The sequence below is a fragment of the Cryptomeria japonica genome, chromosome 1, assembly GCF_030272615.1.
Source record: "Cryptomeria japonica chromosome 1, Sugi_1.0, whole genome shotgun sequence".
NCBI lineage: Eukaryota > Viridiplantae > Streptophyta > Pinopsida > Cupressales > Cupressaceae > Cryptomeria > Cryptomeria japonica.
In genome coordinates, this window is record NC_081405.1 from 178,315,034 (window position 1) to 178,333,985 (window position 18,952).

The 18,952-nt window shown below is 39.6% G+C and overlaps 1 protein-coding gene across 1 annotated transcript; it reads left to right on the forward strand.

Moving 5' to 3' along the window:
- Window positions 1-17,042: 17,042 nt before the first annotated feature.
- On the forward strand, window positions 17,043-17,408 carry LOC131075772 (chaperone protein dnaJ 20, chloroplastic-like). The gene has a single exon (XM_058012659.1). The coding sequence runs from the start codon at window positions 17,043-17,045 to the stop codon at window positions 17,406-17,408; it is 366 nt and encodes a 121-aa protein (XP_057868642.1).
- Window positions 17,409-18,952: the final 1,544 nt, after the last annotated feature.

Below are 18,952 nucleotides of genomic sequence, written 5' to 3' on the forward strand. Positions count from 1 at the left end.
CGGTGTAGTTCCCAAACAACATTACCGACTGATGGAAAAAAAATTTCAAAATAGAAAAACATGCATACAAGTAATGATCCAAACTTTAGTGTATTAGCCGAGTTGTTCTTCTTCGGTTTCTTGATGGTGTTTAGATTCTCAAACAGGTTCTTCAGAAACACCTCACATAGATCAATTTTCATTCCCTTTTTCACAATTTTGTATGCTAGGTCTACTACTGCACAGGGTACATTGGTTTCCCTTGTTGATTGGAAGAAACAGTAACCTATTACTCTTATGGAAAATTTTAGTTCTTCATCTGTGACACTGTTCAATTTCAATCCTCTGCAATCTGATTCCACTCTGGTTAAACTGATCAATTCCTTCTGTGATATCATCTTTTGGGCTCGAGCATGATCATAAATGGGGTAACCGGTAATCAGATGAATGATTTCCTTGGTAATCTCAAATGGTTGCTCTTCTAGCCACATGAAATCATCATGAACTCTGCTCAGAACAAACTTGACCCACTGGGGTTTGAACACACAGGGATAGGTTAGGGCTTCAGTTAATCCCTTGATCTTAATGTACTCATACTTGCTATTCAATTTACCATCTATGCACAATTCATCATAGGTGTCTTTGATTTCAACATGACCGAGTTCTTCAACACGACATTTGGTGAAGAATCTCACATCCTCGACTAATAACACTCTATCCGGGATGAGTGAAAATGCAGTTTTGTCATCCGGTTCAGATGCAACTTTGGGAGTCAAAGATTATTTTAGTGAGGGCTTCTCTACATTCTTGACAACAATGGGATCTTGGATCTTAGGCGCCATTGTAGATTTCAGATAAAAGCTAACAAAGAATCCTTAGGGTTTCAAGATTTCAAATGGCAGATGCTTCACACTTAGCAAATAATAGCAACTTGATAAGATCAGTAAACTAGCTTAACAATGCATTGAGATTGATGTAAATACCTTGAATTTGCTTTGTAGGAGGTTTGATTGCCTTAGATTCACTTTGCTCTACTCTCTCGAAAACTTGGTGAGTTGAAAATGACCACAAAAATGCTTTTAAGTACACAATATGCCTTATCGGGCTCCATGCAAGTTAGGTCAAAAACATTAAATGCACTTGGTTCCATTTAACTGATTTACTCTCCTTTTTCATTTTAACCGAGTAACCAAACTTCCTTCATTTACTGACTTGACAGGCTTCCTGTATTCACCGACTTGACAAGTTTCTTGTAAAGTGCTTCCAAAGACTTTGATAGAATTTCAAACTTACTATTACATCTTAATTATGCAGATTTTGAATTAAGTACATAATAAAATAGGAATTGTTAAGATTTAACCTTGAGATAATGCAGTCCCTTCATACCTTTATCGATTAATTTGGAATAGGTGCACCTAACTCGGTAGGTAAGGTTCTTTTTTCATTTGACACAATTTCCTTCTTTTTCCAAATCAACTTTAATTTGTCTTTTATTTCTTCAGTGTCTTTTCTAGGTTGATCTCTGCAATCTCCAGCTAAGTGTCCAACTTTGTGACAATGAAAACATGCCATACCAGGATTTCTCCATGATCTTTGGTTGTACATCCCAAACCTTATAAAATAGTTGGCACTTATATGTCCATATCTTCCACAACATTCACACCATACCCTTGTATTGTAATCCCATGGTACTGCAGAGTACTGTCGGTAAGGATGTGTGTGAGTTCGGTAACCTCTAGCATTTGCTCGGTGTGCATACCACATATAGTTCTGTTGCTTAAGCCAACACTTCTCGTTACTATGTCCATATCTATTGCAGTTTTTACAAAACCCTTTGAATTTTACCTTCTGATAATTGTTTACAGACTTTGTCCTACATTGATTAGATGTGTGACCATATTTATTGCAATTGTAACAATAACCATTGGACTTAGTGACATTCAGTTGCTTACCTTTTCTGATTTGGTACATGTTGGTAGTATGACCTTGATTTCCACAGTAGTTGCAAATAGGCTTCTTTCCTTTGATGGTCTTCTTGAATCCAGCTTGCTTTGATGATTCTCCTCTCTCGGTAGTATGAATTCCCTTCTTGGTAGAGTCTTTGCCTTTGTAACCGAGTCCTGCATCTTTGTTGGGTCTTCTTGTATTCAATTGCTCATCCAGCATCTTTGATACTTCATAACTCTTCTTCAGTGTTTCTTTGAATTTTTTCTTTGTTTCAAGTTCATCGGTCAACCTTGACACTTCAAGTTTCAATGCTTGATTCTCATCATCCTTCAAAATTGCTTCATGATGTGCATAACCTAGTTGATCTAACAGATTTTGTTGAATTCCAGTCAGCCTTTTGATTTCATCATTCTTATCAGATGCTAAGACTTCAAGTTGTTGTTTCTCTCTTTGTAGATCTCTTAATTTATCCTCGGCTGTCCTTAATGTATCAAGATTTTCAGTCATCTGTGTGCTGAAATGTTCATGTTCTCTTTTCATTTCTTTTATTTGATCATGTAATGGACACCCTAGAATGCCCAAAAACTAACCCCACTGCTGATAAGAATTTAGTCAAACAGTTTGCAGCCAACTCCTTATTCCTCCGTTTAATGTTTCAATGTTTTTTTGTTTTTAAGTCTTTGCACAGGTATGAAACCACATAACATGAACTAAAAAGAATCTACAATAATAGGCAAGCTGGAAATTGAACTACTGCTGTTATAATATTATTTCCAGAATTAACAAAAATCAAATACATAGCAGGTTATTTTCAACTCACTAAATACTCCAGCATTTTGACATAATGTTCCAACCAAAATTTCTAATTTTGCTGCTACAGTAACATGAATAGTGCTGCATGAATAGTGCCAGGTGAATAGTGCCATGTGAATAGTGCCAGGTGAATAGTACCTACGTGAATAGTGCCATGTGAATAGTACCTGCGTGAATAGTGTCGCGTGAATAGTACCCACGTGAATAGTGTCATGGCCTGTAGCTGGAAATGCAACCAAATAATGCTGCTGCTTGTAGCTGGAAAAACACCCAATCTGCATGTAAATGAAGCTGATAGCAAAGGATTCCAAAGGCCAAACCCCAAGGGAATGACGTCTAGAATGTCACAAGAGAGGATAGATGTCCTCTAATGCCAAGAATGGATCTGCAACTCACACACCAAATTCTTCTCATATTCCACACCTCCAATGAAGCCACAAAAGCTCCCTTTTATTCTTTCTCCAAGGGCGACCCAACTCACTCAAGCAATGTGGGATAAAACATGTTCAATATAAAACATATTAAAATATTCACTTATGTCTCCCTTGGTTGCCCCTTTGATTTACACATATCTCCATAAAATAAATATTAAAGTAACACTTTAATATTTTACAATTAAATTAAATGTTACTTTAATAAAACTTCAGGAATTAAAATATATTAGCAATCGGACTCCGAATAGCGTGAGTGATAGCTCGTCGGAAAGCTCTTGCCAAGGAGTATCAAATCCAATCACCAAAACTAGCCCCCGTTGTGTCCTGCTGACTTACTAAAAATAGTAAGTATGCCTGAAACTAAGTAAATCAACTTCGTTTTGGCCCAAACTGGAAATGACTAGGCCAAAACACTCCAGGATCCCTTTAAACCCTTCGTTAGCCCTCGGGACCATGTAGAGCTAGGCTAACGCACATATACTTGGTCAATCTGCTAGAGTGGGGACATTACAGTCCACCCCCCTTGAAATTGCTTGTCCTCAAGCAATCTCAGTCCAGCCTGCTGTATCACCTGCTCATTCTGCCATGTAGCATCTTCCTCCGGCAGGTCTCTCCATCTGACCAAATACTCCTTCACTATCTTGTTTCTGAGTTTCCTCTCTCTGGTGTCTAGAATAGCCTCAGGTACTAACATGAGCTTCCCCTCCTCATCCAAAGGAGGTAAATCTGCAGAAGGTACTACACTCTGACCAATAGCTTTCTTAAGCCTAGACACATGAAATACATTGTGTACTCGACTGCCCTCTGGAAGCTCAAGCTCATAGACGACTTCGCCCACTTTGCGAATCACCCTGTAGGGACCATAAAATCTAGGCTTCAGCTTCTCTGCCCCGCTCCTCTTGAGAGATGACTGCCTATATGGCCGTAGCCTCAAGTATACCATATCCCCTACCTCGAAACTCCGCTCTACCCTGCGCTGATCAGCATACAACTTTTGTTGACTCTGAGCTTGCTGTATGTTCTCCTTGAGCACTCTCAGGATATCCTGACTATCCTGCAATAAGTCTTTGGCTTTGGGCACCCTGCTGTCCCCCAAAACCAGATCCATGAAGCTTGGTGCTTCATAACTATAAAGTGCCATGAAGGGTGTCATCCTGATGGACATATGATATGTAGTGTTGTAACAGTATTCTCCCATATGCAACCATCTAACCCAAGCCCTCTGCTGTGTAGTCACATAGTTCCTCAAATATCCCTCCACCCATTTATTCACAATCTCCGTCTGCCCATCTGTTTACGGATGATAACTAGTGCTGGGTGTAAGATCTGTGCCACACAACCTAAACAACTCTTGCTAGAAAATACTCATAAATTTACTATCCCGATCACTGACAATGAATCTAGGTAGCCCATGTAACCTGAATATCTCTCTGAAGAAAAGATCTGCCACCTGTGCTGCTGTGTAAGTGGACAGAATAGCAAAGAGGTGAGCGAACTTCGTTAAGCGATCTACCACCACATAGATGCAATCCCTCCCTTGCACTCGTGGCAACCCAGTGATAAAGTCCATTGAAATACTTTCCCATTTCCTATCTGGGATGGGCAAGGACTGTAGTAAACCCGCAGGGAACGTGTGCTCTCCCTTATTCTGCTGGTAAACTGCACACTCCCTGACATACCTCTGAACATCATCCTTGAGCCCTCTCCATGAGAATCGCTCTCGGATCTGCCTATAGGTCTTGAAGACCCCCGGATGCCTAGCTGTAGGTGCATCATGAAATGCCCTAAGTATCACTTCTCTCAACTGTGATGACGGAATCAAGTAAACTCTATCTTGAAATCTGATCAATCCATCTATCACCTCATAGCGACCATCCTGCGTAGTACCTGAAATCAAACCAGACGCCCAAGTATCCCCGACATACTCTGCTATAATCTTATCCCTCCAGTCTCCTGTAATCTCTGTAAGAGCACAAATGTGAGGTCTTCTAGATAAGGCATCAGCTACTACATTCCTCTTCCCTTTGACAAACTCAATGTCGAAGTCATAAGCCTGCAATTTAGTGACCCACTTCTGCTGTCTATCATTCAAGTCTCGCTGGCTCATGAAATACTTTATGCTATTGTGATCCATCTTGATCACAAACTTCCCTCCAACCAAGTAGGATCGGAATTTGGCCAAGGTATGCATGATGGCCAACATCTCATGATCATAGATAGAATAGCTCCTCTCCACACCTCGGAGCTTCCTACTCTCAAAAGCAATGGGGTGCTTCTCCTGCATCAATACTGCTCCAATCCCATCACCCAATGCATCACAATGAAGCTCAAAGGGCTTCGTGAAGTCTGGTAGAGCTAGAATTGGACACGAAGACATCACCTGCTTGAAATGCTCAAAACACCTCTGTGCTGCCTCTGTCCACATGAAGGCCCCCTTCTTAGTAAGATATGTCAAGGGAGCAGCTGTCTAAGAAAACCCCTTAACAAATCTCCTATAAAAACCACATAAGCCAAAGAACTCCTTAAGGTGAGTAAGGTTCGTAGGTGTGGGCCAATCAACAATAGCTCTAATCTTTTCAGGATCCACCCGAACTCCCTTTGCACTGATAATATGACCAAGGTACAAAAGCTTTGTCATCCCGAACTCACACTTAGACTCCTTGGCATACAGGGACTCTCTCTATAAAATAGATAGCACCTCCTCAAGATGCTGTAAATGCTCCCCCCATGTCTTGCTAAAGACCAAAATATCATCAAAGAAAATCAAAATGTATCTCCTCAATTGCCCCCTAAACACCTGGTTCATGCAACTCTGAAAAGTAGCAGGGGCATTGGTTAGCCCAAATGGCATAACCAGAAACTCAAAATGACCATAGTGACACCGAAAAGCTATTTTCTCAATGTCTTCTACCCTCATACTGATCTGATGATACCCTGATCTCAAATCTATCTTTGCGAAGACACATGCCCCATGTAGCTCATCTATTAGCTCATCTATCCGTGGAATGGGGTACCTGTTCTTAATGGTTTTTTTGTTCAAGGCCCTGTAGTCAATGCACATGCGCATTGTTCCATCCTTCTTCTTAACCAAGACAACTGCAGAAGCAAAGGGGCTTTTGCTAGGCCTGATGTGCCCCATTTCCAACAACTCCTTAATTGCCTTCTCTATCTCATCCTTATGTTTCCTAGGATGACGATAGGGAGTGATCATCACTGGTTTGGCTCCCTCCTCGAGCTCAATAACATGCTCTGCACCCCTGTCAGGAGGAACCCCGTGAGGAATATCACTGAATACCTTGGCATGCCTATCAAGAATCTCCTGTATATATGGTGGATGACTCTTCACCCGAGGCTCCGGTGAAGTTGGCATAACTAAGCACTCTGTTGCCCACTCTATGTCATTATGTCGAAAAAGTCTCTCCATTCTCTTCAAAGAGACTACCTTGCAACTCCCATCTGAAAGTCCCCTGAGAACAACAGTCCTACCCTCATGCTGAAACCTCATTTCCAACTTTGCTAGGTTGAAAGTGAACTCAACTAGTGATGCCATCCATGTCATACCGAGGATGACGTCGTAATCTCCCATGTCCACAACGTAGAAATCATCCTCCAACTCATAGCCATCTCCAAATCTAATGTGAAGATTTGAAACCTTCTGAGTACATAATAGCTTTTGGCCATTAGCCACCATGACCCTAAAACCATCATGCTCCTCTGTCTGTAAACCTCTCCTGGCTACCAACTGTGTATCTATAAAGTTATGTGTAGCCCCAGTGTCAATGAGAGATATCACTTTCTGCCCCTGGATAGTACCCCTGACCTTAAATGTGATTGCCTTTTGGGCCCCCGTCAAGCGTGCCAATGATCTATCATCCTTAGGAATGCTGCTCTCCTCTATCGTGTTACCCTCATCTGAATCGGAGTGCTGATCCTCCCCCTCTGACTCTGACTCCTCTGTTGAAAAATACTCCATTTGATTTGCCTTATCCTTGAGAGGGCATTTATGAGATAAGTCCCAAGGCTCTCTACACTGGAAGCACAGTTTCTTCTTTCGAAGTTCATTCAAGGTTTCACTATCTAGTCCTTTTGATCTTTCTTTGGGTTTGTTATACTCTTTCTAAAATGGTTTTTTGTCTTTGTCCTTGCGGTAGGAAGAATCTGTTGAATGGTATTTTCCTTTGTATACCGAAGGGGCTAAATCTCGTGCCTTTTTAGTTGCTTCTGCTAAGGTGAGTGGATCATGTCCCTTCACCCAACCACGTAATGGATCAGCAAGCCCATCACAAAATAACACCACCAATCTCCTAGGGGAGATATCAGTAACAAGTATAGACAAACGCTGAAACTTGACGATGTAAACATCCACTGAACCTGACTGTTTTAACTGTGCTAGCTCCTTGAAATGTAACTCGGGATCTCTAGTGTCAAATCTCTCAATCAATCTTTCTGTGAATTCCTCATAGGATGTAATCTGATTATGCCCCAGAGTCACCATGCCATGATGCCACCATTCATGCACAACGCCATCCAAATGCATAGCCGCATACTTGATAGCCTCATCCTCAGGCATAGGATTTAGCTGCAAGTATGTATCTACCTTCTGCACCCAAGCTCGTGCAGTCATCTTCCCTGAAGCATCATAATAAGGCAAGGAAAGTTTTCCAACTTTCTTCCTCAGCTCAAAATTCTGATTCCTCCCTCCTGCTCTAGGCATATGTCTCATCCTCAAGTCCATATAATCTCTGAGGGAAATATCTGCCTGAAACTCAGGTCCACTGGCCTCCCAGTCCCTCCTGAGCTGACCCTGTAACTTAGTAATCTGCGGTTCGTTCACTGGTTGAACCAGATCCCTAGGTGGAAAGGTGGGTAGAAGAGGTCTCGAGCTCGCTGTTCGAGCTGGGTGTGCAATGTGTCTAAAGTTATCCGCCTCAATCCCATTGTTGCCATATCCATTATTACCATTAATGTTATTCTCAGGGCCATTGTTGTTGCCTCGGCCTCCATTATTATCATTGCCCCTATTGTTATCGTTTCCCCCATTGTTATTGTTTCCATTGTTGGCCTCACCTGGATTAATATTAACGCCCATCTGTCTAGCCATAAGCTGCAACATCATGTCCATTCGCCTATTCTGCTCCTGCTGCATATGCTACCCTTGCTCTAACGTACCCGGCAACTGTCTGAACATTACCTCCCCCTGATCTGGAACGATATTCCTCTCATCTCGGTCACCCATACTGCTGTCCTGATCGAAGAATATTTCCTCTATGTCTGTATGACTGGATTCTATGTCCACCTGCACGGATGAACTAGACTGCTCACTCTGACTATCCGGATTTCTATTTTGTCTGGCCCTGGTATTGCGAAAATTATAATGCCCCTATCGCATGCTCAATCATACATTCTGGACCTGTTTTATTTCTGCAATATGTTTTGGTGAAAGTTTCCCACAAGATGGTAGAATCTTCTGCTCTGATACCACTGTAATGGACACCCTAGAATGCCCAAAAACTAACCCCACTGCTGATAGGAATTTAGTCAAACAGTTTGCAGCCAACTCCTTATTCCTCCGTTTAATGTTTCAATGTTTTTTTGTTTTTAAGTCTTTGCACAGGTATGAAACCACATAACATGAACTAAAAAGAATCTACAATAATAGGCAAGCTGGAAATTGAACTACTGCTGTTATAATATTATTTCCAGAATTAACAAAAATCAAATACATAGCAGGTTATTTTCAACTCACTAAATACTCCAGCATTTTGACATAATGTTCCAACCAAAATTTCTAATTCTGCTGCTACAGTAACATGAATAGTGCTGCATGAATAGTGCCAGGTGAATAGTGCCACGTGAATAGTGCCAGGTGAATAGTACCCACGTGAATAGTGCGACGTGAATAGTACCCACGTGAATAGTGTCACGTGAATAGTACCCACGTGAATAGTGTCGCGGCCTGTAGCTGGAAATGCAACCAAATAATGCTGCTGCTTGTAGCTGGAAAAACACCCAATCTGCCTGTAAATGAAGCTGATAGCAAAGGATTCCAAAGGCCAAACCCCAAGGGAATGACGTCTAGAATGTCACAAGAGAGGATAGACGTCCTCTAATGCCAAGAACGGATCTGCAACTCACACACCAAATTCTTCTCATATTCCACACCTCCAATGAAGCCACAAAAGCTCCCTTTTATTCTTTCTCCAAGGGTGACCCAACTCACTCAAGCAATGTGGGATAAAACATGTTCAATATAAAACATATTAAAATATTCACTTATGTCTCCCTTGGTTGCCCCTTTGATTTACACATATCTCCATAAAATAAATATTAAAGTAACACTTTAATATTTTACAATTAAATTAAATGTTACTTTAATAAAACTTCAGGAATTAAAATATATTAGCAATCGGACTCCGAATAGCGTGAGTGATAGCTCGTCGGAAAGCTCTTGCCAAGGAGTATCAAATCCAATCACCAAAACTAGCCCCCGTTGTGTCTTGCTGACTTACTAAAAATAGTAAGTATGCCTGAAACTAAGTAAATCAACTTCGTTTTGGCCCAAACTGGAAATGACTAGGCCAAAACACTCCAAGATCCCTTTAAACCCTTCGTCAGCCCTCGGGACCATGTAGAGCTAGGCTAATGCACATATACTTGGTCAATCTGCCAGAGTGGGGACATTACAGATCAGCCAGTGCTTTGTTCTTTTCTCTCAATACTCCAATCATTTCTTCAGTTTCTTCAGATATACTATTCTCAGATGATGTCTCAATTTGTTCCACTAACTCTTGAGAGTCCTGCAAATCATCAGATAATCTTCTTCTTACTTTTGGAGATTTTTGCATTTGCCTTTGCATGTCTGCAATCACTTGATTAGCATGATCCAACTCTTCTTGCAGATACATAATCCTCCGAGATTGTTTATAGCCTTCCATTGATAAGATCTTTCTCTTTAGGCAATTAAACCCTTTTCCAAGATTGAGGCTCTTATACCAATTGTTAGGCCCAATATAGAAAGCTAATATACTAAGAGGGGAGGGGTGAATCAGTACATCAAGACTTTTCTTCAATAATAACTTTACTGTTATGCATAAACCGAATAGTGCAGTAACATAATATAAAGCTAAAACAAATAGATAACAATCATACATGATTCACTCCATAACACATATATTTTGGTTACGTAGAAACTCTTGGTTAGAGAGAAAAACTGCGGTGGGGATGGCACCCACAACTTCACTACTGCAATAATAAAGGGTGCTCAATTAGAGCTACATGTTTAGCTATTTTTGATAGCTTACCCTGTTAAGAGTAACAAGAACTGTTAGATCTATCTTGCTAAAAGATTTTACAACACTTAAACTAAATGTTGCACCTGGTTAGAGGCTTTACAATTTATAGACTTGATTAGAGTCTTTTACCCTGTTAAAGGTTTCTCTTACAACTTCAAAATATTACAATAAAATCATTACAAATATCTGCAACTTTACCTCTGGAATGTTATAGCAGATTCTATATGCTCAGAATAAGATTACCTTGCTTAAAGTATACCTCGGTAACCCATATAGTAACTTAGTAAACCCTTCTGTTTACTCTATTCTTTGACTGTTCTCTGAAATCCTTCTCGGTGACCTCTGTATCTCTGTAACAGTCATAACACTTAGTGCTTTCACATGTCTTGCTTCATATATCTCTATATCTTCCTTTCTATCATGCTACATGTATGTATCTGATCTTAATCCATGTTGTATAAATAGATCTCTTATGACGGTGATCCTTTCATTGCTTCGATCTTACAAACATGTTTTATCGAATGAATAACCATGCAAAATATTTCATTGGTTAGATGACCTCAAAATCATACACAATCTTTAAGTGCAATTTCTAATGTAATAACGGTTAGATGTTCCTCGATCTTGTAACATGTTTTCATATGTATGTCCAGGTTCAGTGAATCTGGTAACACGTTTCACTCAGTGTATATCAACTCGGTGTGTCATCTTTGTTTCTTGGTAGACATAGAATGATACTCGGTAGACAGCTCGGTGTATACTACGTTCTGAGACTACTTTCTTCAATAACTGACTGGACTGTTCATACCGACTGAATATTTCGGTAGTAGTAACCGACTAGAGTATATAGAAAAACTTTGAACATAAAACTAATGGCAACTTGATAAGTAGTAACAGATCACGGATTTTATCTTGAGGTATCAGTCAATCTCCACTAGAATCCCCTTTGCCCTACCAAATAGCGATCTACAGAGAATGTTTATTGGCATTCTACAACCGACATTGAGGGAGAAGTTATCTCTCAACCGTTACCAAAACTTTGCTAACATGTGTTCTGCCCTTAGGAACTACCAACACACCATGTCACAGTTCAAAGATTCTACTTTGAACCCTTGCGATGGGTCCTTTTCAAGCATGCCCATGGAAGAATACGGTTGTAGCTAGTGTCATGGTTGTTCCCTCGACAACTGTCATGCAAGGATCACAACAAAATAGGGTCTTCACAAAATTAAATGACTTATTTAAGCATAATGCAGTGATTGTTGAAAGACAATCTAAATAGCCTTCTTGAGATTAGACTATTGTTCGATAATAAACCTTATTTGCACTGGTATGATGGATCAAAGTTTTGTCATTATCATCATGTGCCTGTTCATGGCACTAAGTGGTGTTATCATCTTTGGCACATTGTCCAGGACCACATCAACAATGGTGTAATTAAAGTTGATGCGTGGAAACATAAATCAAACAAGTATGTTGACAAAACTAACAAGGATTTGCAGATTTACACTAATTCATTTTTGTCACACTCGGAGAATTTCATCTCTGCATTGGATCCTTCTTCAGATAATGGTCCATTTTTAAACATGGTCACCATCACCTCTACTTGTTCGCCTCCTAGCTAGAAGGAGAAGGTGTCTGATATGTATTTCACCCCTCTGGATGTCTTGTATTGTAGAGAGCCTACTCCTTTGTACATCCTTGCTAAGCTGAAAGATCAAATTGTCACAGGTGTGATGGTTGACCCATCATGCAGAGTCGATGTTATCACAGAGGAAAATCTATTTGTGAATGGTTGGCACAGACCCACATATGATGAATGCCAGGCAACCTTAAGAACACATGACAATTTTTCTCTCTCTTCTTTGTGTAACATCACCTTGACGGTCCTCGTAGGAACCAAGGTAGTATTTTCCACTTTTGTGATCATTCTTGGGTCGGACCTATTTTGAGCTAAAATAGGAATTCCATGGTTGATTTCTATGGAGGCGGTCCCGTCAGTAATTCATAAGTGCCTCAAGTTTCTCCATGAGGGTTCGATGCATGTCATCCAGGACATTGGATATCAACCCTTGTAGCCCTTGGGGATTTTTTGTTAGAACATTTCTGGCCTGCTTCGGTGGGGCCCACGATTTCCCATGGTGATTTAATGTATCACATGTACTATCAGTATAAGAGGGGGGAGTCGGCCCCTAAATCAGCTCAACCTAGCTATTTTTTGCCTTTTCCTACATTGACCTTTGCTCCATCTATCTTGATCTTGGAATGGGTGGTGCCTCATGTCCCCTTATAATTAGGGCCTGAGGCTAAGGCTACTCCCCCGAATAGACCTTCATGTCTACCTAGGACTGCATAGCCTCTAGTGGTGTCTTTTATTCCTACGACTGCACCTAGTACAGACAAGAGAAAGGCACCTATCCTGTCAAAGTCTGTGGCCCGCCTCCCTTCAATCTCTGATCATGGATAACATCCCTCGACCCTCTTATTATGAAAAATGGAGGCATTACTCTCATGTTCATTCATCCTTGCTCACTTCTACTTCACATCCTGCCTCGACATCTTCTGTTCCTCTTTCTACTCCCCGCATGAAGATGAGTGGAGGACCAATTGCTATCAATGTCGTACTTATTTCGGATGAACCTCTTGTTTCATTGGTTAGGCCTTCTCCTATCCCTAACATAGCTCCAAAGGCCTCTCGCATGGAGCATGATGCTCCTAAATCCTCTCGGGTTTCATTAGGTGGCCCTCATCTCCGTTGTAATCAGCTTGCACATTAGTGTAAATGCTTTTGACAAGCCAAGGCTTGTGAACGTGAGGGTGCTTTGCATTCTATTGGTCCATCTTCAGTGCCCAATCCTATCGCCTCAACTCCTATTTCATTAGGTGCGCCTATTCCTGCATCCTTAGTTTTTCTTCTTGATTTTTCGAGGTTTGATGATGATCCTCCCCCTAAACAAGTGTAGGTTAAATTCATTTCTCCTTCTTTGGAGCTGCCCCTCATCACTTCTTTTCTGGACATAGCTTTACTATCTCATCCCCTCAATATGTTACATACATAGGTGGTGTCTAGCACAACTCTGTCTTCTCCCACTATTTCGCAATCATTCCTACATCGAAGCTTTCCTCAAGTCCTTCAGCCTGCTACGGTTGATAGGAGACCCGTTTCTCCTATCCGAACAAAATGCAAGCTTGAGAAGGGCCTTGTTCCATAGTTTCGATGACGGAAATCCTCGCAGGTATGTTCCTCACCCTCTTATATGCCTATTTCAATGCTTGTCGATTTGCTTGTTATTGTGTGTGTGATTGAGAAATCCCTACCTTCTCTTGAGTTTGTCACTGCCCCTCTTCTAGAGGCTATTAGTCCTGTTGTGATTTTATCTTCTCTGAGTGACTCATTTGCTTCTTCTATAGAGGCTTGCATGTTTGAGTCCTTGGAGGATATCCTGACCTTATCCATGATCTTCACATGATTTTTGAACCTTACCTCCTCCAAGCCTTTGGACATAGATGTTGTTTCTTCTTTGTCCCTCACCCTCGCTACTGGTGAGGCACCCAATGAAGCTCTTGTGGTTGTTCCACTTTGATCTTGTCCTCCTTCCTCATATGATATATAGACTAGGAATAAGATGACTTGGTTGTTAAAGGTCTTTAGGGCCCTATCTTTCTTTATCTTGTAGCATAGTGTGTGTTTGTATGCTTGTGTTCCCCCATGCTTGCTTTATATGTTTGTTTCCTCTCGGAGGACCCAAGTTACTTTGTAGGTACTTGGATATGGGAGGTTGAATATCTTTGTCTGTTGTTCTCTCTTGAAGGAATCGATTTGTTTTGTAGGTGCTTGAGTAAAGGATATTTTCTATCATACATCTTCTATTTGTCTCTCTATTTTTCCTATTTGTCATAGCTTACTTTTTTATTTTTGCTAGTTGGGGTTGATACAAAGTGTTGGGGGCATCTTTGGCCTTCTTCCATGTCGACCCAAAATTTTATTTTATCTTTGTCTTCATGTTCTCTTCCTCATATCCAAGAACTTTGGCGTTATGATGATATACCCATCTCGCAGTTGTATGTCATATCTCTTCTCACTACTATGGGTACTGATGCCAAACTATTGGATCCCTCTGTCCTCTTACCTTTCATTTATGATGTTGTGGATGTCCTTGTGTCACCAGCTAACGGTTGCATTCCATGGAAACATCTTGCTATGTTGGCGTTCCACAACTGCTCTTCTCCTTAGAATGACATGCCTTTCATGCATATCATTCTAAGGGGGGCCATCATATTTACATTTCTACATAATTTTCTTTTTTCATTTTTTCTTTTGCATTAGCATTTCTTGTTGATCATATTTTCATGCTTTCTTAGGTGGGGGATAGACCACTTGATCTTTTGCTTTACCTTTTTCTCCCAGATGGGAGCCTAACCATTTGATCTATCTCTTTTATTTGCCTCAATAGGGGCCATTCTACTACTTACCAAATCTATCTTTCATCGCCCAATCGCATGGCTATCTAGTGTAGCGCTACCCATGCCAACAAAACCTATCTATCTTATCGCCCTATCTTATGGTCATCCATATTGGTATATATATCACCCTATCGTATGGTTATCCATACTGACATATCTCATTGCCCTCTCATGTGGCTATCTAGCATAATACACTTTGCTATTCATACCGACACATCTCATATCACGATAGCAATTTATCTCGCATCTTTTTGCAACTAGGGGCTTTCCTCCAAAGCGAGGCTCATTTTTGTTATGCTATCTTACCAATCTTAAATCTATCCTTTATCTTGCAATCCAATATGCTAGACTGTAGCTAGCACATTTGCAATGCATTGAGTAACAATATCTATTCCAAATCTCAGCTTCATTTCATTGGGGGAAACCTCGTCTGATCAACAAAAATTTGCCTCCTTGTTGCGATACTCTTCCTCATCTTCCTCTACTTTAGCTTAGCATATCTTAGAAAATGCATGCTCGTAAAGTGGGGACAAAATGTAATATAAAAAGTTACACCTTATGCAATTCAACACAACAAATAGCACTTTCCTCCACATCATCTGAAGTCAGGTACTGCTATCTTTGTCCTTTTGCCCATCGAGACCACTTTGTCACCTCTAGACTGGAATCTTACCAACCTCGCCAACCTATCATCCTTAGGACATTAGCGTAGCGTGGAGACGTCCATGTGGAATGCTAGTATCCTGTGAATCTGATAATTCACAGGTGGTCATTTGAGCATTACACATGTGCTTGGAAGGAATCACAATGCCTCTACATGCATCCATCGATGCCAGTTTTTCATCTAGGGCCTATATCTCTCCAGTTTGAAGGCATTTTCAGGATCTTTTGGCATTTTTGAGACTACTTCTTATAGGTTAGAGCTTTTGGAAAACTCTTTGGACAACGTTCATAACTTCTCTTACAAACACTGCCATTGTTGTAGCTTTTTGAATATCTCACAACACCATTGTCATAGTATCTCAGAAAGGGGAGTTTCCTTATTCTCTTTTCCATTCATCTCACCATTATCATTCTTCTATCTTGCATTGTCTTCCATTAGCTTTATCATTTTATCTCCCTATGGTTTTACTTGGGTTGTCCGTGGAGGTGGAAACATAAAAACGAGGTTCTGACTTAGGTAGACTCCAAAAAGACAACCCCAACATTATACCTTCTTGATCATGTGCAGGTCTATAATTGCGGGAGAACTATTTTATCGCAGGAGGCTCCAATCGTGGATCGGTTGTGAGCTCTTTTCATGTCTTCCCTTTATTTTTATCTTAGTCATTTTATATTTTGTATTTACTAGCTTAGTTTCATTGTTTTCTGTGTTATCCCCGCGTTTGGTACTCTCTATACGGGTTTTGTACCTTGTCCGTACAGGACGACAACACGTCATGCTAGTAGCCTAGACCTGTGTGCTCATCCTCTAGATAGAGGCTTGGTAGAGCCTTCTGAGAGCTCTGGGTTGCATTTTGTTGGTCCAACTTGTTATTTTCATCCCTTGGCTCATCCTTAGTGCTAGTTCGAGTGAGGTACCGGTGGGCAGATTTGTTTTCTAGGATCCATTGTCCTTTAGGTAGAAAATTTCCTCTATTACATATCTCTCAATTACATCCATAATTCATATTTTGTAAGACCAAGGAAATTCAAGTGAGTAAGCAATCAAGCATCAAGACATTGAAGAAAAGGTCAAGTACAAACTTCAAGCATTCATGATGGCATCCATGATCATGATTCTATGAAGACATTGAACATGACATTATAAACCCTTGTATGAAGATTCAAGGTAAGATTCATCCAGGTATCAAGTTCCAAATCAAACATTTACAATTTATATCTAGCCTTCCCCTCAAAAGAAAATCTTTCAAATTTAATTCAAGTTCAATTTATTTTCCAATTTTAAAGTTAATTCCAAACATGGGATTTGACCTAGGCAAACTCCTATCCACAACATCTTTCCCTCTTTATACTCTTTCTACTTGTAGGTGTTAGATCTAGAAGATGTAGATAGATATTGAGAGCCATCATAGATGATCATGATTCTTCTTCTTCTTGTTTTCTTTCAACTATGACTTTGTATGATGTGTTGTGTGTTCCACAGAGCGCTGAACTGGGTGAAGTGAAGAAAACATACAAGGAAAAGGTGAGAATTTACCACCCTGACGTCTGTCCACCTGAGGAGAAAGAAAAATGTAGAAAAATGTTTCTTCTAGTGCAGGAGGCTTATGAGACTCTGTCTGATCCAATGCTAAGGGCTGATTATGATTTAAAGCTTCTTTTGAATCCTCAGTTATTGTTGTCACAGAGGAGATATGTGAAGCAGAAGAACTGGGCAGAGCAGATTGAAAGTCTTAGAATGAGGTCGAGGAATGGTGAGAGGAAGACATGGGGAGAGAAAATGCGGCGTTCCAGAGAAGAAATGGCGGGGCATTAAAAGTTCTGGGTTCTTACAAAAGTTTCAGAGTGTGTGTATATATAACATCACTAATGGGATCCCTGTCCACAACGAATGTGAAACAAATTAGGGTTATCAAAGCTTTTCCCAGAACAGTTTGTGTTTCTAGAAGTCATTCATGCGGAAGTTGTCTGTCAAGTTATAATAAGATCTCTTTGTTTGAAGGATCGATTTTCCTTGTAAAGTTCTAGCTCAGTTTTCTTGTAGATTTTTGTAGTGTAACTTATATTTGAGACTTCGTCAATGAATCCATTGCGTGTAAGTTCATGTTTGATTTTAAAAATTTGTATATTTATATAAATTTTATTTTATTTTGTCTTGAACTTAGCATTTTGATATATATGAATGTTATATTTTTATGTAAAATTAGGTCTCTTACATTATCCATTCACTTATTATATATTTTTATACATTTGTTTTTCATCGTCATGTCTATGTTTATGTCTTATTTGCTTATTTATTATATCAATATGTTCATATATTTTAATACGCATGTTACCTACTATGATCTAGCCCTTTTCATGTTATAGGACAACTTCATTATCATAAAGATGGTTTCACTATTGTAGAGTTGTCTTGTACAAATTCCAAAAAATATACTCAATATTTGCTTACACACTTCAATTGGTATACAAAAAGAATCTAGTTTTGTGGAAGCACCGTAGGAACATATACATTATTCAAGACTACTATACATATTTCTATGTGTTAGCATAAACAAATATGTCTTTTTAAGACACAATGACAACCTCATCCAAGTATTCTAAAATATTGTCAATCCATAAATATTAGGAGATTAAAAAGGCATAGAATTATATTAGTTGATGTGAAGAACAAAGGTTTATAATCACATAGTACAATTTTGTACGTATATAATGGATCCATGGTTATGGGTTTCTCTTTGATTCTTGGACTCATTGTTGCATAGAAGCCAAAAAAAAATGATTCCAAGGTGACTAATACTTTGAGGTTTGTTGCTTATGATCTCGAGACATATCGAATTTAGATCCATATCAAATTTAATGTTCTCATAATTTATATAATTTAGTACCATTTGTTCTATTGAATAGTTGTTACCATTTGTCATAGCTTTAGCACATCCAAGCCATTTAAATATATATTTTTAGTTTAATTGTGTTTATCCAAATACATTTCATTGGATTAGCCTAGACTATTGATAGAAATTTTAAAGGTTGGAGAATTTGATGAAAGAGTTTCCCACCAATTGTAGGTCTAAATGATCAATGAGAGCATATAGCGGATTGCAAGGAAACTATCATATAACAAACTGGACCTGCTATTGAATTATGTTCTCTATGTAGGATAAGTGCCAACATAACTATATGTAGAGAGGCATATGTGTATGATAATAATGGCTAAATTATCATAAAGGGTGCAAAAAGGATTTGAATTTAAATTGTGTAGTAGATAGAATTGTGAAAATGAGACTTAACTGCTATGGATTTCGATGGATATAACAACTTGTGAGGAGTGAAAAAAGGTTCAGGCTTGCGAGTCCATTT

Bases quoted from the DNA above. Each gene is read 5' to 3' on its own strand.
- LOC131075772 (XM_058012659.1), top strand. From the start codon at position 17,043: ATGACTTTGTATGATGTGTTGTGTGTTCCACAGAGCGCTGAACTGGGT.